The 26823-nt window shown below is 43.4% G+C and overlaps 1 protein-coding gene across 1 annotated transcript in view; it reads left to right on the forward strand.

Annotated features, from left to right (window-relative positions):
* The window catches only part of LOC117421330 (attractin-like), a 151720-nt gene that overhangs the window by 85732 nt on the left and 39165 nt on the right, over window positions 1-26823 (forward strand). The window contains exons 20-26 of the mRNA XM_034035579.3: window positions 112-205; window positions 343-395; window positions 3068-3162; window positions 3849-3927; window positions 4447-4604; window positions 20182-20243; window positions 25845-25923. Of these exons, the coding sequence (XP_033891470.3) occupies window positions 112-205; window positions 343-395; window positions 3068-3162; window positions 3849-3927; window positions 4447-4604; window positions 20182-20243; window positions 25845-25923 (620 nt within the window). The remainder of the gene's footprint in view (window positions 1-111; window positions 206-342; window positions 396-3067; window positions 3163-3848; window positions 3928-4446; window positions 4605-20181; window positions 20244-25844; window positions 25924-26823) is intronic.

Below are 26823 nucleotides of genomic sequence, written 5' to 3' on the forward strand. Positions count from 1 at the left end.
AGATCTGTATATATTTCTTGGAATTGACATTGACACTGCTTTTTGATCACTCTGGACACATCTTTGGTGCTGACTGTTTGTTTGTTTGTTTGTTTGTTTGTTTGATTTCAGGCTGCAAGTGCAATGGTCACTCCTCCATCTGCAACGCCCAGACTGGGAAGTGTTTCTGCACTACCAAAGGGATCAAAGGAGACAAGTGTCATCAGTGAGTTTGCAGGCTCCGTTGTGTCCTGCCTCGATACTGTCTGATCAGCTTGCTTTCTTTCACTCTATTCTTTCACTTGCGCTATCATTGTAGTTTTTGTTTTCACGCTCCCTTGCATCTTGTTTCCTCTCCTCTAGGTGTGAGGTGGAGAACCGTTACCAAGGCAATCCTCTCAAGGGCACCTGTTACTGTGAGTATAAAGGAGGTTGAAGGTTTTCATGTTTCTTTCTATTCATTTTAATTAGCCAGTAGTATCACAGTAAATTCATATTAAACAGCGCACATGCTGGGATCTGTTGGAAACGACTGACCCAGGTGGCAGACCAGTGGAAACGAGGAAGGAGGTTTCCACCCAGCTCAAAATTAACTGGAAATACTGCAAGTGACTTTCCAGCTTGTTTCTGAAACAAAACAGGAACCAACCCCTTCAACCCTGTGCATTATTGTAAACAGTTGTCAAAATAGCCAGGAAATGACCCAGATAAGTGCTTTCAGACAGTTGATCTCTGTAAGCTGCTGATTTAAGTGTGAACTGAACATTTTAATTTTGGTGTTTATGCTTTGTTATTGTTTTCCAGGACCCCCTTGTAAACAAGGCCTTGGTCTCAATGGGGAAATCTCCTGATTTTTAAATTAAAGAAATAACTTGCTGTCACAGACGGCCGGAGTGGGTGGCGTCAGACCAGAAGCAGGAAATAAAACGACAGAGATGTGTGGTTTGGTGGAGCTGAGCGAATGGTTTCGCTCAGCATTTAATAAACAGAACAGAAAATAATAAGGTTGTACAAACAAAACACAGGGCACGGCACTGGTAGCCAAAATAAACAGACAAACAAAAACGGACTACACAGACTTCTACTTTTCACAATTATTATTACAATTACCTCCGTCTCCAATCCCGTTCTCCACTCACCGAACACACAACCCCGAGTGAAAGAAATGTGCATCTATATATACTGTTGTGCTGGGATTCGATTACGTAGGACGTTCGGGCTCCTCCCACTCAGGCGTAGGACGTTCAGGCTCCTCCCGCTTGGGCTGTGGATGCTCTGGCTCCTCCCGCTTGGGCTGTGGACGCTCTGGCTCCTCCCGCTTGGGCTGTGGACGCTCTGGCTCATCCCGCTTGGGCTGTGGACGCTCTGGCTCCTCCCGCTTGGGCTGTGGACGCTCTGGCTCCTCCCGCTTGGGCTGTGGACGCTCTGGCTCCTCCCGCTTGGGCTGTGGACGCTCTGGCTCCTCCCGCTTGGGCTGTGGACGCTCAGGCTCCTCCCGCTTGGGCTGTGGACGCTCAGGCTCCTCCCGCTTGGGCTGTGGACGCTCAGGCTCCTCCCGCTTGGGCTGTGGACGCTCTGGCTCCTCCCGCTTGGGCTGTGGACGCTCTGGCTCCTCCCGCTTGGGCTGTGGACGCTCTGGCTCCTCCCGCTTGGGCTGTGGACGCTCTGGCTCCTCCCGCTTGGGCTGTGGACGCTCAGGCTCCTCCCACTCAGGTACTGGAGAGGGCAGAGACTGCTCCTCTCCCTCTTGCTCACTGGAAGGCATCCCTCCCATGTCTGCAGCTAGGTACCCCAGCACCACCATGGTAATGTCACAAACTGATGCCGGGTTGTGCTGTTGCTCCCAGTCCTCCCATCGTTCCCCATCTCGCATCCGCAGTGTGTTAATAACCCAGGGGAGGTCACTGGCGAAGTTCCCCTCGGGGTGCACCAGCCAGTCCCATATTTCCCGGGACGGTGGGGAACCCGGTGGCAGTGGGGTGGCTACTGCCCTGTTGTGGCTGTCCTCCTCCCAGCCCGGCATGCAGGATGAGTGCTGCAGCTGTTGTTGCTGCTGCTGCTGCTTCCTGCAGCTCTTTCTCCCCATCCTCGCTTTACTATTTATTTATATATATATATTTTTTTTTTTGTAATCCAACACACAAACACCTCTCCTGGTCTGACACTTGGAGGCGCTGTTATCCCACTCTGACACCACATGTCACAGAGACGGCCGGAGTGGGTGGTGTCAGACCAGAAGCAGGAAATAAAACGACAGAGAGATGTGGTTTGATGGAGCTGAGCGAATGGTTTCGCTTAGCATTTAATAAACAGAACAGAAAATAAAAAGGTTGTACAAACAAAACACAGGGCACGGCACTGGTAGCCAAAATAAACAGACAAACAAAAACGGACTACACAGACAAACACGGTGAGCTTCTACTTTTCACAATTATTATTACAATTACCTCCGTCTCCAATCCCGTTCTCCACTCACCGAACACACAACCCTGAGTGAAAGAAATGTGCATCTATATATACTGTTGTGCTGGGATTCAATTACTAATTAATTATTCACTTGAATCCCAGCACGTGAATTAATTCTGTGCAACCCCGTGCTCACATACTATACTTTAAATGCACGTGCAGTGATGTGCAATCCCGTGCCTAAATACAAATATACAATTTAAATCACACGTAAAACACAGACCCGTTTATATCCCGTGTACCAATCTCTATACACCAACATTAACACACGCAACATACAACACATAACACACACATGCACACAGGGGCGGGACACATTGTCACACTTGCGTACCAAACCGTTTCTGCTGGTTCTCATGTGAGAACCTAATAAGTTATGTGAACCCCTGCCTATCTCACCTTAGACTACTTGTATACATGTAACCATATACACCCCACTCGCATTAGAATAAAGTACAGCTGGTACCTCTCTCCCTGTTAAGAATGCTCTCTGTCAGTCCTTGCAGCTTGATGACTGAGCTCCCTCCCTCTCTCATTAGAGGGAATCCATCATGCCACAGTAATTAACAGGTTTACTATGAAGCTGATCTTGAATGCCACCCCCACTCTTTTCTGTGTACAGATACCCTCCTCATTGACTATCAGTTCACCTTCAGCCTGTCCCAGGATGATGACCGCTATTACACAGCCATTAACTTCGTCGCTACACCTGAAGAGGTAAGTGTTCACATAAACAAACTAGAGCCTGCTATTCGTAATGAACTAGAGTGGGCAGGTTGCCGAAGCCTACAGCTGCTCAGGGTCCCGATTTCATGCATGCATTTGAGTTCATTTAACCTAGAACTAAGTGAGAATTGATTTGAACTCCTTAAAAAGGAATTGATAGTTAACTCTAGCTGATACTTTGAACTCTGCACAAAAGCCAGTACCAGAGGATACAGTTGGAAAGTAATTGGAGTTGGACATAGGGCAGAGGGTAGGAGACACTTCTTCACAGTGGTGAGGGTATGAGGCAGAATCCCTTGGGTCCTTTAAGACTTAAGTTGAGTTTTGAGATCCTAGGAACTGAGAAGTGATAGGCTGAAATGGGTTCTTAAGTGTTCTGATGTTAGCCAATACAGATATCTTCGGTTCCTTTGGAGAAGTAATGTGCATTGACTTATGTTTCTCTGTGTGATCCTATGCGAACTGAGATTTGTCACCAGTTTTTTAAAGAGACACACAATATCATCTCCTATTGGTGGACTAAGGCAGCACACATTTTGACATTATAAGTTGTATTCCAGTTCGATGCTCATATACAATTGAATCATTGTCTTCGGTCTGTAAGTTATTTAATAGTTTCCCAGGAAACAACTACAAGCAACTTTTAATCCCTTTTGATTTTTTCTCGCCCCATTCAGCAAAACCGGGACCTGGACATGTTTATCAATGCATCTAAAAACTTCAACCTGAACATCACCTGGGCCACTAGTTTTGCAGGTAATAGAACCTATAACAGGGCTGTGCTGCTGGGGGTGACACACTTTCAAGCACCTTGCCTATGGATAGAGCCAATGCTACAGGGCAGGATTTCCCCTCTTTTTTTTTTTGCCCCCTATCTCTCACTTTGATATGATTTCCCTCTTTGAGAAGTGCACGTGGTTTTAGGTAACTTTGCATATCCACTGCACTGGTGTCCACCTGTTCTCTTTTCACCCTTGGTATCCTAAACTGTAGGGATCCTGAAGAGCAAAGATATTTACAGATGTGTTGGAATTTATTAAAAGGGACTGGGAATTATTTAAAAACAGAAAACAGAATTGGAATTTCAAAAACCAGTAATTCATCCTAACCCTGGTAGTTACTGTACATGATATCTACATAACTTTATATAGAGCGCACCCAGTTTTGTGGAGCACCAACAATGTAGTAGTAATAAAAAATAAAAGGTGGTGATTCCAGCAATCAGTTGTGGGTAACAGATAAATATGTGCTGTGTGTCTACCCTGTCTCACCCAGCTGGTACACAGGCAGGAGAGGAGGTCCACGTCATCTCCAAGAGCAACATCAAGGAGTACAAGGACAGCTTCTCCAACGAGAAGTTCGACTTCCGAAACAACCCCAACATCACCTTCTACGTGTACGTCAGCAACTTCACCTGGCCCATCAAGATACAGGTGAGGTTCAGCAGCGGAAGAAATAATTGACCTGGGTTCACAAGCAACAACTGGGCATTGATCTTGGTGCACTGGGAGTCACGTGTTATGGGGAAGAACTGTACTGTGATGTGTTCTGACATACAGTGCTGTAAGTTGTCGCAGTTTCTTTTGTTAATGTTAATGATGTATGCTATTTATTACAGTAGCTAGGTGGTGTATTCTATCCGTCGATTGCAAGATAATTAGTAGCTTGCAAGGTAAATGCATACAGTTAATCTGCGTTTTTCAGAACTGAAACTAAGGCCTGCAGCATGCAGTATGGAGTAGCCCAAGACTTTCTATTTCTTGAGTGTAGGTTATACATGATTAGAAACCTCAGAATTGTCATCCACCAATTCGGGAAACTCAATTGCAGGGCACTGCCACTCCTGTGAGGGTTCTGTTGCTTAAGTATCCCCACTCCTGAATGAAAAGAAGCATAATTATCATGAAGATAATTACTGAGGACACGTTTTCAGAAGTGTTTTGAATTCCTAATATCAGACCCTTTAACACATTAACCGTATGTAACGTATCCCTGGGAAAATATTGCAAATAAAGTCTGATCTTTTAGACTTACTACTAGTATACAGGCCTTTTTCTTGTTATAGCTAACGACTTTGTATATAATGTTAAATGGAAGTTTAACACAAATACTGCGATTTACAATGTGTAAGCATAAAATCCCCTCTGGGTTCCTGCTCCAGCATGAGCACAGGATTTCAACAACAGCACATCCTGACACAAGGAAAGGAACGTGACAAATGAGCAGCCGCCGTTGATGGTTGCAATATAATGTAATCAGTGATTAAGACATCACTGGTTACTTAATTACAGTTCTCTATCATTATAAAACAGGTAAGAATAATTCCAATAAAAAAACACGTTGCATACCATCAAAAATGATCCTGAAGCTAAACTAAAACGTGTGCATTTTCTTTCTGATTCAATTTTTGATGTATTTATTTATTCATTCAGTTAATTAAAATGATAGGCTGTGCTGCGTGGGTTTCAGTTATGGCACACATTTATACAAGCAGGAGAAGTAGACATTTGGATGCGCTCCTGTTGAAGTGCCAGATAAGATCTGTGGGATGGAGTGGGCTGGTGCGCTGAGCTTCAGACTACAGCATTCAGAGGCAATGGCTTAATCATTTCCCATTCTTGTGATTTCTTAGAAAATTGCAAGTTTGTTTTTCTAATTAATTATTTTCTATTAACTCACTGAAAGCTGGCATGGCTTTAGACCTAGTAATTATTTACTTTGCTTCATAACATACCAGCAGTGGCTTCCTGTGCTGTGTTTAATCTATAGCTACCCTTTACGAAATGCTAATCGGGGATTTAAAATCCATTTCCTTTAGCGCCTATATAATCGACCTCTGGGGATACATATTATGCAGGGGGATAAAGAGGAGGTGGGTTAAATGGAAAATTGCATCTGTACGTCACACATTGGAGTTTTGCATATATCTAGACCAGGGGCGGGCAATTCCATTCCTGGTTTTTGTTCCACCCTGTTCTGAATTGTTTAATTGAACCAATTCAAGCTCCATACAGACTGAATTAGTTCATTGTCTCATTTTACCTTTTAAACCTGGAGTGGAATGACCCTCCAGGACCGGGATTGTCCACCCCTGATCAAGAGGCACTTCTTTACAGAGGAACCGGTGAGGGTATGGAATGGTTGATGCTGAATCACTGGGATCCTTGAAGACTCAGGGTGACAGAGTTCTGAGATCAATCGGCTACTCGGAATCAGACGAGCAGACGGGCCGAAATGGCCGTCTCCATTCGTAAATCTTCGATGTTCTTACAGCAGATTTGTCCTAAAACTTGCCAAGGACCTTTGTTATATGGCAATAAAATAATTGAGTAGCAGCGCCTGGTTATCAAGAGAATATTTCAGGCTGGCCAGCATGAGTAATAGGCTTGTAACAATAATGATAATAATCACATTATTTATTGTTTGGGCCTCCTTAATAACAAATCGATTATTTTAATGAAATCGAATATTCCATGAAATTAAAAACGTGTCTTGTATATATTAACTTGCTGTCAATAATGTAATCTGTATTGTTGCTCCCAAAAGTTACTGAGTATGCGTTTGTGAACAAATACAGGATGATGATGCAGAGATCAAGAAGGTTGTACAAAATAGTTTGCCACCAGTAGAATGCAAAATTATTGTACACGATCCGCTGCAGTAGTTATTGTAGGTTTTTTTGTATTCATTTTAGACACTCACAAAATGTTCACTCGCTTAACAATATCGGTTGAGATCTCCTAGGATACTAAACCCGCCCGGGATGCCCATATCTACCAATCAGTGAGGAGAGCCCAGAGTGGTTATTGGCTGCTGTTAAGTACCAATCAATGAATCCTTTCCAGATTTATTTTTGAAATTGAAACAAACTTATAATCACATCAGGAACCTGAACTGATGCACATAACTTAATTAGATTTGAGTGCAGGGTAAAAGTACACAAAATAGACCAGTTTTCACGGCTGTGAAATAGGTAGGGCATTGGTAATGTAGAAGTGTAAGCGAATCCACATGGGTGAAAGGCTTCGCTGCGCGCTCCAGTATGTGATGCATTTTTGGTTGCGACATGGTATGTAGATTGATTAGGCCTATATGTATGAAAGAGATTTTCTGCATATCTTGGTTGCAACGTGGGTAGCAAGTCAATTAATAATAAATCCACATACATGTATGATACAGGTATTATACATATTCAAGTATGGAGACGCAAAATAAAATGATCAACCGGAGTTGTCGCTGTCAAAAGTTCTGTTGCAGGAAAGGGTAGGTTACCTCCTAATGTACTGTTTGGAAAAATGACGATGTAGTGGTATTCACTGAAGATAATGCAAATCTAAGTGGCTGTGCAAAGTCATGTAAAGATTTAATTAAAATATGACAGCAAAAAGTGAAATGCATCTCTGCAACCACGGCACACTGGAAGGGACGGCTGCTTTCTCTAGCAGAAGCTGGGCCACGCAATTCATGAATTGTAACCAACAGCAAATTAAAAAAAAAAAATGATATCTTTTTTATTTTTTCTTGATTTACTGTTATGTTTACACAACAAATGTGTCAGATTTTCCACAAAACAAGGCAAAGGTTAGTGACGGCAGGAATGTGAAAATTGGAGAGTGCTATATTTAAAGCCAGTGTATTTATCAAATGTGTCTTAAAACATAGAGTTTTTTTTTTTTATACCATGTGCTATAAAAAGAGGACTTGTTGTTCCTTTAAACTCTTACTGTGAGGGATTTTTTTTTTTTAACTCGATAATCGTCATTAGAATGTGCACGATAATCAATGTCAACGTCAGGATTTGATTTACAACACTAATGAGTAAACCCGAGCAGGCTAAGTGTAATCAGTCCTGAGGTTATCAGGGGATGTGTTGCTCCATTATATTCATGCAATGCATTTGGATATGAAAGTTTATGGTTCCTTCTATCTGTGTGGTCTTAGTAAGTAAATAAGTAGTGGACTCAGTGGCAGTTAGTCCAGCGCAGGTACTGTGGGCTATTCATGTTGAAGGAGGCAGTGCTGTGGTATTATGAAACAAAGCTAGGATATGGTGGGTGGACCTGGAACATGGCACGCAGGCTATCGTGATGCAAGTTTAATCCGGTCCTGCAGTATTACTGCATGGCTATAATCACACTTTTGCTGGAGCAGTTTAACTGCATGAGGGTATGTTCCCATGGACTGGGTTGGATTGTGCTGTTGCCCTGTAATAAATGAATGGCGATCAGCACTCCGATTTGGAATTCTTTTAACACAAGTTAGTAAGAGTTTTACAATCTGGGGGTATATTCATATCTTGAAATGTTAATCTGAAAAAAAAAAGTGATTTCACATTTACAAATAGTAGACTAAACTTTAGAGGTGTGTGTATGTTTTTAGACATGACTCCCTTTGCAGAGGCCCAAAGATCCCATTTACTGCCTGTATTGAGCATGCCAAAATAAAAAGCTGGTACAGCAAATACAAAGTGAATCAGTCGGAGTTTTACCAAATCAAAGGGGCACGCGATCAGTCTGCCCACAGCAACAATATTCAGATATGTAGTGCAAACTAGTGTAAGCATTCAGCTCTGCAACTGTTTTTGCTTGTGTGCATCACTGCTTGTCATTGCGCTTTTAGGCAAGTGTAAGAGTAACTGCTAAAAACACGAACTAATCAATTCAATTCCCATCATTTTACAAATACATTTGGAATTAAAATAATCTGTTAGTTTGTGATGCCATTATTTACGTTATTTAAGAAGTTGCAAGGCCTACTTGCAAATGCTGCATGTCTGCTGGGATCTGCAGTACATCAATTCCCTCTTATAAGATGCCTGAGGTAGCTGCCCCCCCCCCCCCCCCTCCCCCCTGTTTTTTAATATAGTTTCTTGGCCTCAGTGTTCCCCTGGAAGGCTGTGGGGTCTCTTCAGGGGAGCTGGGTAGGCCGATCAGTGAATGGGCTTTTGTTTCATTTCCATTCGTGTTTTAACTTTTCTCTTTGGACTGCTTCTGGAGCTCTGGTCTTTCTCATCTGCCCCACCTTATACAAACTGTCAAACACTGGGTGAAACACTGAGCAGGTCTTCAGAGTTGAGCCCAGAGCATTGAGCAAAGCAGACTGATCTTTCCAAAGTCTTTTAATCAGCAGCTGGCTGCCTGCTTTTAACCTTTTCTTGCCCACTCTGTGAACATCCATGTAATAGTCTAGTTATATAACACATACTCTACAAAGCATGGAAACAATGTTTAACCCTAAATTAAACAGCTGCTTTTGGAGAAGGACTTTCCTTGGATTTTGGTGCAATTTAATGCTAATAGAGAGAGCCCCTGAGGTGTGTAATCTGAATGGTTTTGATGCCAGGGCTTGTCGTGCCCTGTGCTTCACGTTTTAGAAGTCTCTGAAACTCTGGCAGTTTTAAGCAGAAACCTCACACTACGTCCCGTTTATGTTGAGCGAAGTTTTCCAATGGGCTCTTTGTGAACCTGTTAGTGGACCTGGCCGGATGCAGCTCAGCTTGGGAACACAGAACCTATTTTTAAAACCTAAGACAAACATTAGCATCCTCCTGGGAAAATTCAGCACAGCTTTTATTTTATGCATTTGAAAGACCATGATATGCAACATCTTACCTCTTGTCTAACCGAGTACTATAGCCTTAATAATGTGGCTGCCTCAGCTGGTTTTATTATACTGCTTTCCCAGACTTCATAGTCATAGGGCTCAGTTCTCAAAACTATAGTATTTACTCCAAATCACCATTTGGCAATTTATTTCAGAATGAACCCAATAAACATACCAAAGTAGAAATAAACTACTCCATTTATTTGGGGGCTCTTACGGAGAGCTATGACAATTTAGAGTAAAAAGCCTTGAGAATCTGGTCCATAGTGCACGACTGCGTATACTGTGAGGTATGTCAGGTATTACTATTGTAATGTTCTTTTTCTAGGAACAAATCCTTTGGCAGCACCATAGCCCTGGACACAGTTGTTGCTGTTTTGTATGAAATAGAGTATTCCGCTTACTGTACAATTGTCCCGTTTGAATTACCTCATTCAGCATTCCATGACTCTGTAGCATACATACAGCCTTGTACAATACATGCAAGATGAGAGGAACCCTCTTGAACTTTCTCAGTACAAAAAAAATAAATGTAATCCATTAGAGGATCAGAAAAACGGGTTCTGCTATCTCGCCAGCTTGAACAAAAACATATGATTATATCCCAGTCTGGGAGGGGCGTTCCACTCACACTGGTAGGATTTGGCTCTGAAAGGGTCCTCTCCCCTCCTCTTGCTCAATCCTGTTTGCTCTCAGGCCTCTGTCCAAGTCAGTCGTAATGTTAAGCAATATGACATTTCCAGGCCTGAAACGCGCAGCAGATCCCTGTAATCACTGCCAGACCCAGGTAATAAAACATTGCTGGTGTTTCTGGTTTTCTCTGTGTGTGCGTACACTATCTGTCTGTCTGCCTGACTGCCTGTGTGGCGGGCGGGGTGACGAGGATACACAAAGAGGTATTATCGAAGTCCTTTTCAAACAGCTGCTTCCTCGCTGGCTGGCCTCACGGTTGTGACAGCCCTGCTCTGTTTTTTGGCAGTGGTTGGGCATCGTTTTCCCTCCTCTATCCCTCTCACCACTGCTTCCTGGTCTCCCTGCAGGGGGACTTTTCTAAAGGAAAGCTTCCTGAAACCCTGCAAGGACGAGAAGGGATTGTTTGAATCTTTACTGTTTGTGTGCAGCTCCACAGGAGGGAAAGGTGTATGGTTTTTTAAAACTGTTGTTTTTTCAGTTTTTTTTGTTTTTTTTTTCCTTTAAACTCTAATTATATAATTTTACGACTTGCTCATCTGGATTATAACTGGGAGCAGACTTCGTTCAGAAGGTAATTGGTTCGCTTTGGTTTATTTATTTGAACGCATGGTCTAGTGTTGAGCTCTGGTCTTTTATAGTACTCTATGAAGTATAAGAAAGTGTGTACTGCTGGGGTATATGTCACCTGCTTTCACTGTTTAAAATCTTGGTATTTTTTTGTTTTTTAATACAGTGCCACAAACAGCCTTATATTATCCAGAATAAGTCATCATGGAGTGAAACTTGTTCTATTCATTCTTTAGCCTGTACTGAGTGTGCAATACTAATGCAAGCGATGAACTCTAGAACATTTCAGAATTGCTGTTACAGACCAAAAATGCTAAATAATCCTGATGGGTTTTTCTCTGTTGTATTTGATGTGTTACGTACACCTGTTACTCTGCATGAACCCATGTATAACCAATTTGTAAGGGGTTTGATAAGGATGTGTGATTATACAAGGCTAGGACAGCACCTGTGGTACACTGTTACACCCTGTGAATGTGTATTGGTATGCTAAATTAATACATTATCATGATACATTGGGTGTTCCATCCATAAGTACTGTAGGGGACCAATTGGTGTTGAAGTAAAGGGGAGGGGGGGTGAAAATGGATGCCCTTATGCACTGACACTTGTTTTAAATGTGGAGAGAAATTATATATACCCTGCTGTGCAAAAGTCTACTCTGATGCATAATGATCATCAACAATTTACTCAAAGCCTCCGCTAATGTTTTCTACTATTATAACAACCTTGACTTGCATAAAGAAGGAAAATCATTGAGTGAAATAGCTCACATCACTTGATTTTCAAGGTGTGGTATCCGAAGCATAATCAACAAGTACAGAGAAACATCGTCTGTAATTGACAAACCCAGAACTGGAAGACCCAAAAAGCTGTCTAACAAGGATGAGCTTGAAGATAATATCCTTAATGAATAGAAAGAAGACAAGCGTGAATTGACAACAGAACTGGCTAAAATATGCACAAGAACACAGAAATTTGAAGGTGGAACAATGGTCAAAGGTGCTTTTGACTGTTGATGGAGTACAGGGAGTGTGGGAGCCGCTGTGGGAGGGTCTTCACATAAATGTTTTGGCGCTGCTGGCAGTTCATCTGGTCCTGCAACAATTTATTCCAGAGATACAAGTGAGATGTGGTGATACGTGCAGACAACACCACAGTGGTGGCTTATATCAACCACCGGGGGGGGGGCTCCAGTATCTTAGTTTCAATCATGTTGCCCAGGAGCTTTTGCTATGGGCTCACGAGCACTTGCTTTCCGTAAAAGCAGTTCATCTGCCAGGGGTGAGGAACTAGGCGGCGGACCTCCTCTCCTGAGGGGGCCCCCACAGTTTGGAATAGCGACTCCACCCAGAGATAGATCTCTTTGTGACCCAGGAGTCCACCCATTGTCCCCACTGGTCACCCGCTCGCCATAGACGCACTGGCCCACAGATGGCCCAGGACTGCTCTATGCTTTCCCACCATTGTCACTGCTCCTGTGTGGAGAAGATCCGTCAAGATCGGGCCCGAGTGCTCTTAGTAGCCCCAAAGTGGCCCAGGAGAACATGGTTCTCGTCACTGGCACAGCTCCTATTCTGTCAGCCATGTGAGCTGCCGATGCACCACGACCTGCTCAGTCAGGCACAGGGTACCCTGTGGCACCCCAACCCATCAAGCCTGCAGTTCTGAACCGCTGCATTTGAGCCATCTGGGGTTATCAAACTAGGTGACTGACACCCTGCAAAATGCCAGGGCAGACTCTACTTGTTCCCAGTATAGTTACAAGTGAGGCAAGTTTCAGACATGGTTTTTGGCTTGTGGTTTCGAACCCACGACATGCCCTATGGCAGGTCTACTGCAGTTTTTAGAGGACCTTTTTGATGAGGGGAAATCGTCCTCATTTTAGTGTGCCATGTAAAAATAGATTCAGTCTCCCCAGGAGCTCATTTTCGATACAGACTGCGTATGAACTTGCCAATCTGCCCCTGCCCGAGAAGCTCACCGGCCATTCCACCAGGGGTCAGGCGACTTCGTGGGCTTTGTTTCAAGGTGCATCGATACAGGACATATGTAGTGCAGCAGTTTGAGCTTCCCCCCACCTACGTTTGCCAGGTTCTATGGACTGAATGTCATCGACCTGCAGAATCCTGGATTTGGCACTGGAGTACTGAGGGCGGCCTACCAGTCCACCCTCACGACAGAACATTAGAGGTGAGGCCGTTCTGTTTTTCAGTTTAGTGGAAATACTGTTTGTAGCACAAAGCGGTGTTTGGTTAGCTTTGTAGCTCAGAGTATATACCATGTCCGTGTGACAGTTGGTTATACTCGTAGAACATTAGGGTGAGTCCAGACTAATGTTTTTATTCCAGCTATGCTGGTATTGATTCAGCCACAAGGTGGCTTCGGCTTGTCCCTTGTAGCTTTATTATGTACTTGCGACAGCTTGGGTATACTCAGCTTGGGGCAGCAGTGTGGAGTAGTGGTTAGGGCTCTTGACTCTTGACCGGAGGGTTGTGGGTTCACTCCCAGGTGGGGGACATTGCTGCTGTACCCTTGAGCAAGGTACTTTACCTTGATTGCTCCAGTAAAAACCCAACTGTATAAATGGGTAATTGTATGTAAAAAATAATGTGTAAAAAAATAATAATGTAATTGCATGTAAAAATAATGTGATGGCTTGTAACAATTGTAAGTCTCCTTGGATAAGGGCATCTGCTAAGAAATAAATAATAATAATAATAATAATAATAATAATAATAATAATAATAATAATAATAATAATAATAATAATAATAATACTCACCCATTTTGTAATAGTTAATATGACCTACTTGAAAGGGAACGTTAGGTCATTATCATAACCCTGGTTCCCTGAAATAGGAATATTAACCATTAACTTTGAGGTTGCGGCGTCCTTCTCGCAGTTCTGGAAGGAGAATGGCGATACTGTCAGGGTGGGTAGTGAGTTTCTGCTCGTGGGGGTGGAGCAGCACTACTTCATCCCCCTCTTACGAGTGTCTTTGGTATAAAGTTTTCAGGTTCTGGTGTCTTAAAGGGGAACACCCATTTTGTGATGGTTAATATTGGTTATGATGGTTAGCAGATTGATAGAAAGGAACGTTAACATGTTGGCATTCATGTAACATTTTCATTTCTTTTTCCCTGTTTGCAATGTGGCCTGTGCGTTACTCATTGGGGCAGTCCAGTAGATGCTTTCCAGTGATTTCCTGGGACATCCTGAATTATTTGAGTCTGCTGTTTTTGGAAGACAGATGTTGACAGAACTTTAGACAGCTCATATGTGTGAGTTGTCATAGCAGCAGGCTGGGCATGGTTGTTTTTTCTCTGTTGCAGAGGTAGGGAAGTTTGAGTCACAGGGCAGATGTTGCTGTGGTCTGAGTTACAGTGGTGAGGCTGGGTCTATGCAGCAGTCTGACATGGCTGTATTCTAAGAGGAACTTGTCCAAATACAAAGACAAATATTTTGGCCAATGTTTTCAGGCTTTTTTTCTCTAGTCTCTTATATACTTTAATAGGAGTTAGATTAACTTAATATTTTTTTTTAAAGAACACCACCACGTGATGATTTTGCTAACTCTGACAGGTGGAGTAAAAGCTGGAGTAAACGCTGGTTCATGCTTTTGTGTTAGTTTTATAAACAAGATCCAAACATAGATTGTAAATTGTAATTGCAGTTAAAGGTCATTTCAGGGATTCTTTTAAGGTTGATTTTTTTTTTTTTCACCCCATAAACATGTTCTTATGTTTCCATTTTTCCATCCAGACCTTTCTTGTTTTGTAACTTTCACTCTTTTGTTTTTGTCTTGTATACCTATACTAATAAACAAGTCAGTTTGCAGGGTTTAAACATATATTTTTTTTTAAATGTGTTTCTAGTTTAGTCTGTCACAGATCAAGATGACATTTTAAGGAGGCAGTGTGGTCCAGTGGTTAAAGTCCAGGGCTTGTATCCAGAAGGTTCAAATCCCACCTCTGCCACTGAGTGACTCACTGTGTGACCCTGAGCAAGTCACGTAACCTCCTTGTGCTCTATCCTGCGGATGAGATGTTAAATCAATGGCCTATTATTGTAAGTGACTCTGCATATAATGCACAGTTCACAGCCTACCTCTGTAAAGCGCTTTGTGATGGTGGTCCACTATGAAAGGCGTTATATAAAAATAAATTATTATTATTATTATTATTATTATTATTATTATTATTATTATTATTATTATTATTATTATTATTATTATATCATTAGAAGTGGATGGTTTGGCTGCGTTTTGAAGTTCCCCTGGGTTTAGTTGATTGGATTCCTGCACATTATAGGTTCCAGTTGCAGTGAGTGAAGTCAGGGAGTAAGGGGTTAACGCTGTGGCCAGCGCACTCTGCTCGTTTTCCCTGAATGATCCTGGCAGGTAGACACTGCATTGATGAAAGTAGAGTAACAGTTTGCTTAATTCAAACCAGATTTATTCACTTTGCCTCAAGCATTGAAAATGTGCTGAATCTCCTCTCCCTCTCCCTCTCCCTCTCTGTTATTTTGAACTCTCCAGCCTCCAACCCTCTTATCATTCAGCATCCCAATCCGTTGAGCTCTCCCAGCACTTTCTCCTCTTCTATCCTTTGCAGCAGCCCAGTTGCACAGCAATGTTTCATTAATTATTATTATTATTATTATTATTATTATTATTATTATTTGTCTGTGAGCAAACAATGAATGCAGTGGCCATCTTCACAGTTGTTATATTGTTCTGCATTTCCTGCTTTTTTGCTGCCATCGTTGTAAGTTATCTAACTTCCAACAATCTATTTTTGTTCCTGTTTAATTGTTCTTTGACTACTTTGGTGTTCATTTGTTTTTCTGACTTTTGTGTAGTCCAAGGAAAGCGTAGGCAGTCTTTAAACATTGTGGTGTACTAGCTTACAGTGTGAACCAAAGGCCTGGAATGAACTGGTTAGAGCAGAGGGACTGGGAGACAGATTGGCCTAGTGGTTAGAGCTAAGGGGTTGGGAGGCAGTGTGACATAGTGGTTGGAGCTGAGGGACTGGGTGGCAGTGTGGGCCAGTGGTTGGAACTGAGGGACTGGGAAAGAGTGTGGCCTAGTGGTTAGAGCTAAGAGATTGGCAGGCAGTGTGACATAGTGGTTGGAGGGGAGGGACTGGGAGGCAGGAAGGCCTAGTGGTTAGGGTGGAGTGACTGGGAGGCAGTGTGGTTGGAGCTAAGGGACTGGGAGAAAGGATGACCTTGTGGTTAGGGTGGAGCAACTTGTGGTTGGAGCCAAGGGACTGGGAGACAGGATAGCCTAGTGTTTAGGAATTGGGAAATGGCCTGGCTCTGTTGTATGCTATTGGGTATACAGTAACCTTGTATTTTTTACTGGACTGGGAATTTTGACTGAGAGGCCCTCCCAGTGGTTAAGGCGGAGTCTAGGAAAGGCAGACTTCTGTAGGATTAAGGACTGTGCTTGTTTCAGAACGTATTTACTGAACAACGCCGGAGAAAGCTGTCCCTTTGCATTCGCGTGCTTCTGTACTAGGTGTAAAGAGTGTAAAGAGTAGGACTGTAATAAGAAAGAAGCCGTTCCTAATAGAATATGAAAGTGTGAAAACCAAGGGTACAGTATGTACTGTAGCAGCAATATAAATGAGTCGATGGTTTCGGTACTGAAGGCTTGCTGCTGTCTCTTTCTGTCTTTCTGTCATGTTCTCTTTGCTTTGGAGTTGTTTTTGAGTAGTAATTTCTACTATTTTTTTTTCTGGTGAAAACTGCAAGATGTACTTTTTATAGTTCTGTCACAAATGTGTTCTGTAACGAGGTTTATGGCAACCAGGTTTAAGGTTGAACACATTAAAATATATGCACTTCTTTATTTTGTATTTTCTCAGGTAAAGTTGTTGCTTGTTACTGGGTAGCTAACGACCTACCCTTGCACAAACATTTTGTCATTTCATTGGAGCAACCGCTGAACAGCTGGTTTGGTATCAGAATAGTGAACTGACATAAAACAACTATTTTAGGAGGCTGTGTGGTCCGGTGGTTAAAGAAAAGGGCTTGTAACCAGGAGGTCCCCGGTTCAAATCCCACCTCAGCCACTGACTCATTGTGTGACCCTGAGCAAGTCACTTAACCTCCTTGTGCTGTGTCTTTCGGGTGAGACGTAATTGTAAGTGACTCTGCAGCTGATGCATAGTTTACACACCTTGGTCTCTGTAAGTCGCCTTGGATAAAGGTGTCTGCTAAATAAATAAATAATAATTTTATTGATGTGTGCCAATAATTAATATCTGTAAATCATATTGCAGTATTGGAAAAGTGGTTACAGACTTGATGTGATTTGATCAACATGTAGACCTCTTTTAAAATCCTAAAAACAAATACAATTAATAACTAACAAATGTATGTGTCTGCTAAATGTAAGATGATATCAAATGTTGGAACTCTTTTTTTCATATTGACTTGGCAGTCGGCTATTGAGCTAGGTTTGTGAGTTATGCATGGTTTAACTGCTCTACTTCTTGATTCAAACATTCAAAATCCTAAAAGGTATTGACAAAGTCGACCCAGAGGACTTTTTTGACCTGAAAAAGAAACAAGGACCAGGGGTCACAAACGGAGATTAGATGAGAGGGCATTCAGAATAGAAAATAGGAGGCACTTTTTTACACAGAGAATTGTGAGGGTCTGGAACCAACTCCCCAGTAATGTTGTTAAAGCTGACACCCTGGGATCCTTCAAGAAGCTGCTTGATGAGATTCTGGGATCAATAAGCTACTAACAACCAAACGAGCAAGATGGGCTAAATGGCCTCCTCTCGTTTGTAAACTTTCTTATGTGCAGTACCTGTTATGAGCAGCAGGGGGCATTCTAACGCCAGCTAAACACATGTCGCTGCCTTAAACTTTGTATTAGAAACCCAGAGCAAAGGAATTAGATGATTTATTGTTATTAATGAATGTCTGTTTTGGGGTCATTTTAATAGCTGGCAGTCTTCTTTTCTTTTAATACAACTACACCCATGTTGCCTGGAATATTTAATTGGTAACACCTGCATGTTTTGATAGGCAGCTAAAATTGAAACCAGCTTTTCTATAGATGACAATAAACAGTAATCTGTTAAACAAATATTCACTCCCATTTTACCTTTGTTTAATTTAGTTACATTATTGGAACTGGTCCATCCACCCCTTTATTTCAAAAGGTACTGTTCAAGGAAAGTATCTGACCACCAGAATGACCTTTGGTCTAATTGTGAAATAGGGGTTTATGAAAGACAGCAGTTGGGCTGTCTGAGTTCTGAGATCAATTAGCTACAAGGGAGCAGACGAGCTTGGATGTGCTCAGTGGCCTCCTCTTGTGTACATTTTCGTATGGTGTAGGGCAGCGGTCTCCTATGCTTGTGCCACCTTAGGACCAGTGGTGTTAATAATTTAGTTTTAAACATTATCCAAACATTCGGCCCATCTAAGCTCGTCCTGTTCCTAGTAGCTGATTGATCTCAGAACTTTTGTCAAGATGGGCCATAAAGGATCCAAGAGATTCTGCCTCAGCAACATGATTAGGCAGCCCATTCCATCCCCTTGCCAGTCCCTGTGTGAAGAAGTGAACAGTTGCTTTAAACCCCAGTGCACTTTAATTTAGAAATAAAATGGGGAAATTCTTTACACGCTTGGCTGAAGTCACTAGATATTGATGTGTAATGTTCCCTAAACAGTACGCTACACTTGGAATTTAAATAGACACTCTATGGTTGCCTGGCAGTTTCAGAGCTTCTAAAGCCATACAGAGTTTTCTGTTTGAGTCAGGAGCCCTGAAGATAAGGAAAGCCAGTCGGACACAGTTCGTATAAGAGCCGATAGCATTCGCTGCTGCGTCTGCCAGTTAAATGTAACCTGCTATGCATAATGCAGCGATGTGTTTCAAAACCACAGTTCAATACCAGTCTGACAGCTCTATTACACAGAGCTCTCGGGGGTTTAAAGCACTTCAGTTGCAGTTCTGTTGACACTACAGCTGTAATCAATCAAGCAGACAGGAGGTGACACGCAGTTTTCAGCCTTTCTGTTCTGCTATGTCAATGGGTGATTTAATTGTTGTCCTAGATGCTGTACATACAGGTGTGTGCTGTTATTGGAAGGGGTAAAGCTTTTCCACCAGCAGTTGTTTTAAAATACCTTTGATTTGCATGTTGCATAAAGGAGGGTTGATCTGAGCACTAACAAACCTGGTGGGACCCATTTGAACTGTGTGCCTTCGCGTGCTGAGACTTGAATCCCTTACTTTAATATAACCGGGGCACTTTTATTGTATTTTTTTTATTATGTAGATTTCAGTGCTTATGGAAAAAAGGGTGAAAATAGGTCAGAAATACACATGGAAAAGTTAGTAACTCCAGCCCTTAAGTAGCACAAAAAGGATTGATTCTAAGAGTTGTGTGGAGCTGCCTCACTGAGCTATAGGGAGCATTATGCAGCTTTAAACACTATTGACATTTGTGCATGAAATTAATAATTTTACACTCGGGTAGCTGCTGATGAGCTCACATTGTAACACTGTGTGCTTAATCTCTTTAACACAATGCTGCAGCTACCTCTCGCTAAGCCTTTTGATCAAGGGCAACCCCTTAACTTACCTGTAGGTAGCTCTGCTGTTTGGGCTCCAGGCACATATTCAGGGGGACTTGCGTTCTTATTCTTAGTCTTTTTTCTTTTGGTATATTTGTTTACTGAGGAAGGTATCCATTGCCCTAAACTTTCTGTGGCCTTAGAGTAGGTGGCTTCACATGTCATTTTGATAGTGTGTGTGGTTTTTTATTTTTATTTTTTATAAACACGTCTTTCTCCTTTAATGTAAGTTACTATCAAGGTGTAGGATGTTCTAAATGAGATGTCATATTTTGCACCTCCCGCTCCCTCTCTGCATATAATTGTTGTTCTATAGCAACAATATTTCCTTGTCTGTTTTTCGTGGTGACCAGAATAGGCAGGGTTTATTCTCCCCTCCCTTTTGGTTTTATATGGCTTCACACTTATGCCGCTTCTATAGCAGGGTCCCATGGTCTTTGCCTGTGTGCTAGGAAACCTTGTGTTACTGATGGAAATGCACTGTATAAAAGTAGATTTTTTTATTATTGTTATTAATGTTTTCTTTTTTTCATGCAGATTGCCTTCTCTCAGCACAGTAACTTCATGGACCTGGTGCAGTTCTTTGTGACGTTTTTCAGGTGAGTAGACAGATCAAGAGACTCAAAGAGCTTGTGTGTAAGTGTGACATTGCTGCAATGCAAAATAACTCAAACTAAATAAATGAATACGTATTTTATGAATGTGGAAGAATTCGAATCGGGCAATACAGAAAGTGCACACGTGAGTCTTTGACACCCAGATCAGTCAGTCCTGTAGAATATCTCTCTGGTTCTGGTCATCCTTTGCTGTGACAGTAGCATTAAAGGGCAGTTGATCCTCTTGTATTCATGATTGATAAATAGTGAATCTGACTGAGCGGGGATTAAACACAGTAGATCTTATTAGCTGCCTGTTATTTCAGCCAGATAAGGTACTTGGCTGGAAGTGAGAGGTTGTGTGATTTAAAAGAAAATCTTGCATCTCTGCTATCCAGAGTAGCTTGCTCACATGAAAGGCTGTGACTGTGCTGTTGGGTGGAAGTTATTGATAAGGTGAATAATCCTCTTTACTGGTCGTCACGTCGCTTTATTTATATGGATGTTTAGCACTTCTGAAGGAGCACTTCCTAACGGAACTGAGACCTGTCAGGCGCTGATAATTTGTACCATTTTTTATTTATTTTTTTGCTAAAATGAGAAAAGTAAACATGCTTGGATTGTGCCAGTCTAAATGGCCGAAACATTTGTTTAGTTTAGTTTCTTGTAGTTTTACTGTTTTATTTAGAGTTGTTATTGAGCGTTTGAAAGTTCTGGATCATGGTTCTAATCTGTAAAGCTGCATAAAGACATATGGTTTGTGTAATCGTCCACCATCCCTTTCAAACAAGGATAGAGACTTTGCACTGGGTATGCAGGCCTGGGGTTCCAGCTGTTCTATTAGGCCTGGGGTTCCAGCTGTTCTATTAGGCCTGGGGTTCCAGCTGTTCTATTAGGAGGCAGGCCTGGGGTTCCAGCTGTTCTATTAGGAGGCAGGCCTGGGGTTCCAGCTGTTCTATTAGGAGGCAGGCCTGGGGTTCCAGCTGTTCTATTAGGCCTGGGGTTCCAGCTGTTCTATTAGGAGGCAGGCCTGGGGTTCCAGCTGTTCTATTAGGAGGCAGTCCTGCTCTGTTCTATTAGGAGGCAGTCCTGCTCTGTTCTATTAGGAGGCAGTCCTGCTCTGTTCTATTAGGAGGCAGTCCTGCTCTGTTCTATTAGGAGGCAGTCCTGCTCTGTTCTATTAGGAGGCAGTCCTGCTCTGTTCTATTAGGGGGCAGTCCTGCTCTGTTCTATTAGGAGGCAGTCCTGCTCTGTTCTATTAGGAGGCAGTCCTGCTCTGTTCTATTAGGAGGCAGTCCTGCTCTGTTCTATTAGGAGGCAGTCCTGGGGTTCTAGCTGTTCTATTAGGAGGCAGTCCTGCTCTGTTCTATTAGGAGGCAGTCCTGCTCTGTTCTATTAGGAGGCAGTCCTGCTCTGTTCTATTAGGAGGCAGTCCTGCTCTGTTCTATTAGGAGGCAGGCCTGCTCTGTTCTATTAGGAGGCAGGCCTGCTCTGTTCTATTAGGGGGCAGTCCTGCTCTGTTCTATTAGGAGGCAGTCCTGCTCTGTTCTATTAGGAGGCAGTCCTGCTCTGTTCTATTAGGAGGCAGTCCTGCTCTGTTCTATTAGGAGGCAGTCCTGCTCTGTTCTATTAGGAGGCAGTCCTGCTCTGTTCTATTAGGAGGCAGTCCTGCTCTGTTCTATTAGGAGGCAGTCCTGCTCTGTTCTATTAGGAGGCAGTCCTGCTCTGTTCTATTAGGAGGCAGTCCTGGGGTTCTAGCTGTTCTATTAGGAGGCAGTCCTGCTCTGTTCTATTAGGAGGCAGTCCTGCTCTGTTCAATTAGGAGGCAGTCCTGCTCTGTTCTATTAGGAGGCAGTCCTGCTCTGTTCAATTAGGAGGCAGTCCTGCTCTGTTCTATTAGGAGGCAGGCCTGCTCTGTTCTATTAGGAGGCAGGCCTGCTCTGTTCTATTAGGAGGCAGGCCTGCTCTGTTCTATTAGGAGGCAGGCCTGCTCTGTTCTATTAGGAGGCAGGCCTGCTCTGTTCTATTAGGAGGCAGGCCTGCTCTGTTCTATTAGGAGGCAGGCCTGCTCTGTTCTATTAGGAGGCAGGCCTGCTCTGTTCTATTAGGAGGCAGGCCTGCTCTGTTCTATTAGGAGGCAGGCCTGCTCTGTTCTATTAGGGGGCAGGCCTGCTCTGTTCTATTAGGGGGCAGTCCTGCTCTGTTCTATTAGGAGGCAGTCCTGCTCTGTTCTATTAGGAGGCAGTCCTGGGGTTCTAGCTGTTCTATTAGGAGGCAGTCCTGCTCTGTTCTATTAGGAGGCAGTCCTGCTCTGTTCTATTAGGAGGCAGTCCTGCTCTGTTCTATTAGGAGGCAGTCCTGCTCTGTTCTATTAGGAGGCAGGCCTGCTCTGTTCTATTAGGGGGCAGTCCTGCTCTGTTCTATTAGGGGGCAGTCCTGCTCTGTTCTATTAGGAGGCAGTCCTGCTCTGTTCTATTAGGAGGCAGTCCTGCTCTGTTCTATTAGGAGGCAGTCCTGCTCTGTTCTATTAGGAGGCAGTCCGGCTCTGTTCTATTAGGAGGCAGTCCTGCTCTGTTCTATTAGGAGGCAGTCCTGCTCTGTTCTATTAGGAGGCAGTCCTGCTGTATTCTATTAGGAGGCAGTCCTGCTCTATTCTATTAGGAGGCAGTCCTGCTCTATTCTATTAGGAGGCAGTCCTGCTCTATTCTATTAGGAGGCAGTCCTGCTCTATTCTATTAGGAGGCAGGCCTGGGGTTCCAGCTGTTCTATTAGGAGGCAGGCCTGGGGTTCCAGCTGTTCTATAAGGAGGCGGTCCTGCTCTGTTCTATTAGGAGGCAGTCCTGCTCTGTTCTATTAGGAGGCAGTCCTGCTCTGTTCTATTAGGAGGCAGTCCTGCTCTGTTCTATTAGGAGGCAGTCCTGCTGTATTCTATTAGGAGGCAGTCCTGCTCTATTCTATTAGGAGGCGGTCCTGCTCTATTCTATTAGGAGGCAGTCCTGGGGTTCCAGCTGTTCTATAAGGAGGCAGTCCTGCTCTATTCTATTAGGAGGCGGTCCTGCTCTGTTCTATTAGGAGGCAGTCCTGGGGTTCCAGCTGTTCTATAAGGAGGCAGTCCTGCTCTGTTCTATTATGAGGCAGTCCTGCTCTATTCTATTAGGAGGTAGTCCTGCTCTGTTCTATTAGGAGGCAGGCCTGCTCTGTTCTATTAGGAGGCAGTCCTGCTCTGTTCTATTAGGAGGCAGTCCTGCTCTGTTCTATTAGGGGGCAGTCCTGCTCTGTTCTATTAGGAGGCAGTCCTGCTCTGTTCTATTAGGAGGCAGTCCTGCTCTGTTCTATTAGGAGGCAGTCCTGGGGTTCTAGCTGTTCTATTAGGAGGCAGTCCTGCTCTGTTCTATTAGGAGGCAGTCCTGCTCTGTTCTATTAGGAGGCAGTCCTGCTCTGTTCTATTAGGAGGCAGTCCTGCTCTGTTCTATTAGGAGGCAGTCCTGCTCTGTTCTATTAGGAGGCAGTCCTGCTCTGTTCTATTAGGGGGCAGTCCTGCTCTGTTCTATTAGGAGGCAGTCCTGCTCTGTTCTATTAGGAGGCAGTCCTGCTCTGTTCTATTAGGAGGCAGTCCTGCTGTATTCTATTAGGAGGCAGTCCTGCTGTATTCTATTAGGAGGCAGTCCTGCTCTATTCTATTAGGAGGCAGTCCTGCTCTATTCTATTAGGAGGCAGTCCTGCTCTATTCTATTAGGAGGCAGGCCTGGGGTTCCAGCTGTTCTATTAGGAGGCAGGCCTAGGGTTCCAGCTGTTCTATAAGGAGGCGGTCCTGCTCTATTCTATTAGGAGGCAGTCCTGGGGTTCCAGCTGTTCTATAAGGAGGCAGTCCTGCTCTATTCTATTAGGAGGCGGTCCTGCTCTGTTCTATTAGGAGGCAGTCCTGGGGTTCCAGCTGTTCTATAAGGAGGCAGTCCTGCTCTGTTCTATTAGGAGGCAGTCCTGCTCTATTCTATTAGGAGGCAGTCCTGGGGTTCCAGCTGTTCTGTTAGGAGGTCCCTGACACCTCTGGGATGCCGAAGGTGCAGTTATGGAGTCAGTTTCATTCCTTTTACAAAGAGGAGGAAGATGAAGTGAGACCTTTTGGTTTTGAGGATGCAATTGGAGCTAATGATTGCACGCTGTTTAGAGCTGGGGGTGCCCGGAGAGCAGAGAGGAATGTACAGAGATTGTAAATGATTTCATTTTTTCAATAAGCCGGTGGATGTGAAAACAAAGTGATGGGAGCAGCAGGTTCTGCTCAGCACTTCAGAACAGGGTGCATGTGGAATCTGATTCTCTAAATCAGGGGTGTCCAATCCTGGTCCTAAAGGGCCGGTGTCCCTCCTGGTTTTTGTTCCAACTGTACCCTAAATTAATTCATTGGACCAATTAAGCTTCTAATTGGTCCAATTCAGTAATTTAGGGTACAGTTGGAACAAAAACCGGGAGGGACACCGGCCCTCCAGGACCTGAATTGGACACCCCTGCTCTAAAAGTTCAAAGGGATGTACAAACAAGTGTTTCTCATATTGATTCCATCTTAAACCCTTAATGTTTGTAGCTAGCAAAGTGATGCCATTGATCTTACCGACCTTCACTTAAATAGATCTCAAATGTGCAGTTTTAATCCTTAGCGGTCCATTAATTCAGCGCGTCTCAGGCGCGTCAGTTCCAATTTATTTTCACACGCGCAGTTCATTTTAGACGCTCTGTTTTAAAAGTATTTTTTTCATAGTAAAACAGGTTTAAAAGGCACTGCATATCAACAGGACACTCAGTACTGCATCTCTAGCACCGCCCCACCCCTTGTTCGCTGTATTTTTTACATACCTCTACATAGTAGTGCATACCGATAAAATCATCTCCTGATCACTCGTTTTATCACCAAACTCCTCAATAATGCGATCCAAGTCATCATTTTATTACTATAACATCTCAAAAAAGCTCTGCAAATGTCTGTGATATTCTTTGAGCGCTGGATGCACAAGCAGCTATCTTGTTTGTTTATGTCCGTGTTATCTATGTGGTGTCGGGGCTATCTCTATTCATGAGATACGGCCCTTTTTTTTTTTTTTTTTTTTTTTTTTTTTTTTTTCTTTTTTGGCTCCTATCGGTCTCACTCGGCCATTGAATCATTTTCTCGGCTTTTTCCGGAGAAAAAACGACTAGAGACCTGTTTTTTTTATGTCTTTTTGATGATGTCGGACAGGGTCCGACATTGGACCGGAAAGGGAAATTTGCAATGTCGGACCAGGTCCGACATAGGACCGCAAAGGGTTAAAAGAATTACATGTCATAGCAATGTACTTCCATTTAAAAAAAAAAAAAAGAAAAAAAATCCGAGATAGTACGCACCACCTTAATTTCACCTAGAGTCTGAAATTGTCCTCCTTCAGCGCCTTCTTTCCTGTTAGTAGGTTTTGTTGTGCAGATTTGCTCCAGGAAACCTGTAATGACAGTTTTGGAGGGATTTGGTTGAACTGATCCGTAGAAAGCTGGAAGCTGGGGCAGCATTGAGGGAAGTGTAAGGTGTTGCTGGTTGCAGTTGTTCCTGTGTTTTCACTGGACCCTTGTCTCTTCCAGCTGTTTCCTGTCCCTGCTGTTGGTGGCAGCAGTCGTGTGGAAGATCAAACAAAGCTGCTGGGCGTCGCGGAGGAGAGAGGTGAGACTCAACCAGGCTAGTGTTCTTCATTAAACTCTTAATACTGCATCAAAGTGTCTCCGCAAAGCCTGAGGATGTGTGGGGATCATATCAGTGTTGCACAGTGCCCAATATATCTGTGATGGGCATCAGTGCTCCGTGGGACACTAATGTGCTTGCCCTCCAATAACTGTCTTCTATATGCAGTGTGTAAGAAAGCAATGCAAGTTTCAAAAGAAGAAAAAATGTGTTGTCTTTTCAGAAGTGTGTTTCTTTTTTTTTTTTTGTATATAATTTAGTAATCAGCAGTTATTTTATTATTTTCTCCCAATTTGGCATATCCAGTTATTTTTAGGCTCAGCTCACCGCTACTACCCCCGTGCTGACTCGGGAGTGGCGAAGATGAACACACGCTGTCCTCCGAAGCGTGTGCTGTTAGCCGACCACTTTTTTTTCACACTGCAGACTCACCGTGTAGCCACCTCCAGAGCTACAGCGTCGGAGGACAATGCAGCTCTGGGCAGCTTACAGGCAAGCCCGCAGGTGCCCGGCCAGACTACAGGGGTTGCTGGTGCGTGGTGAGCCAAGGACACCCTGGCCGACCTAAGCCGCCCCCTGGTAGCTCCCATCTACGGTTGGCAATAGAATAGCCTGGACTCGACCCGGCGACCTCCAGGCTATAGGGCGCATCCTGCACGCCACTCGGTGTGCCTTTATCAGATGCGACACTCGGGAGCCCCATCAGAAATATTTTGTGTTGGAATAGTTAGTAAGCAAATACTGAGTAAGCAAATAACTGAAAATCACCCAGAACACGCATGATATGACATTAGCAAGGCAAGAAATGCAATGTGTGGATAATTTAGATATAGAATATTTGATCTAAATGAATTTAATTACATGATCCCTTAAAGATCCACA

Source organism: Acipenser ruthenus, chromosome 1 (genome assembly GCF_902713425.1).
Source record: "Acipenser ruthenus chromosome 1, fAciRut3.2 maternal haplotype, whole genome shotgun sequence".
Classification (NCBI taxonomy): domain Eukaryota; kingdom Metazoa; phylum Chordata; class Actinopteri; order Acipenseriformes; family Acipenseridae; genus Acipenser; species Acipenser ruthenus.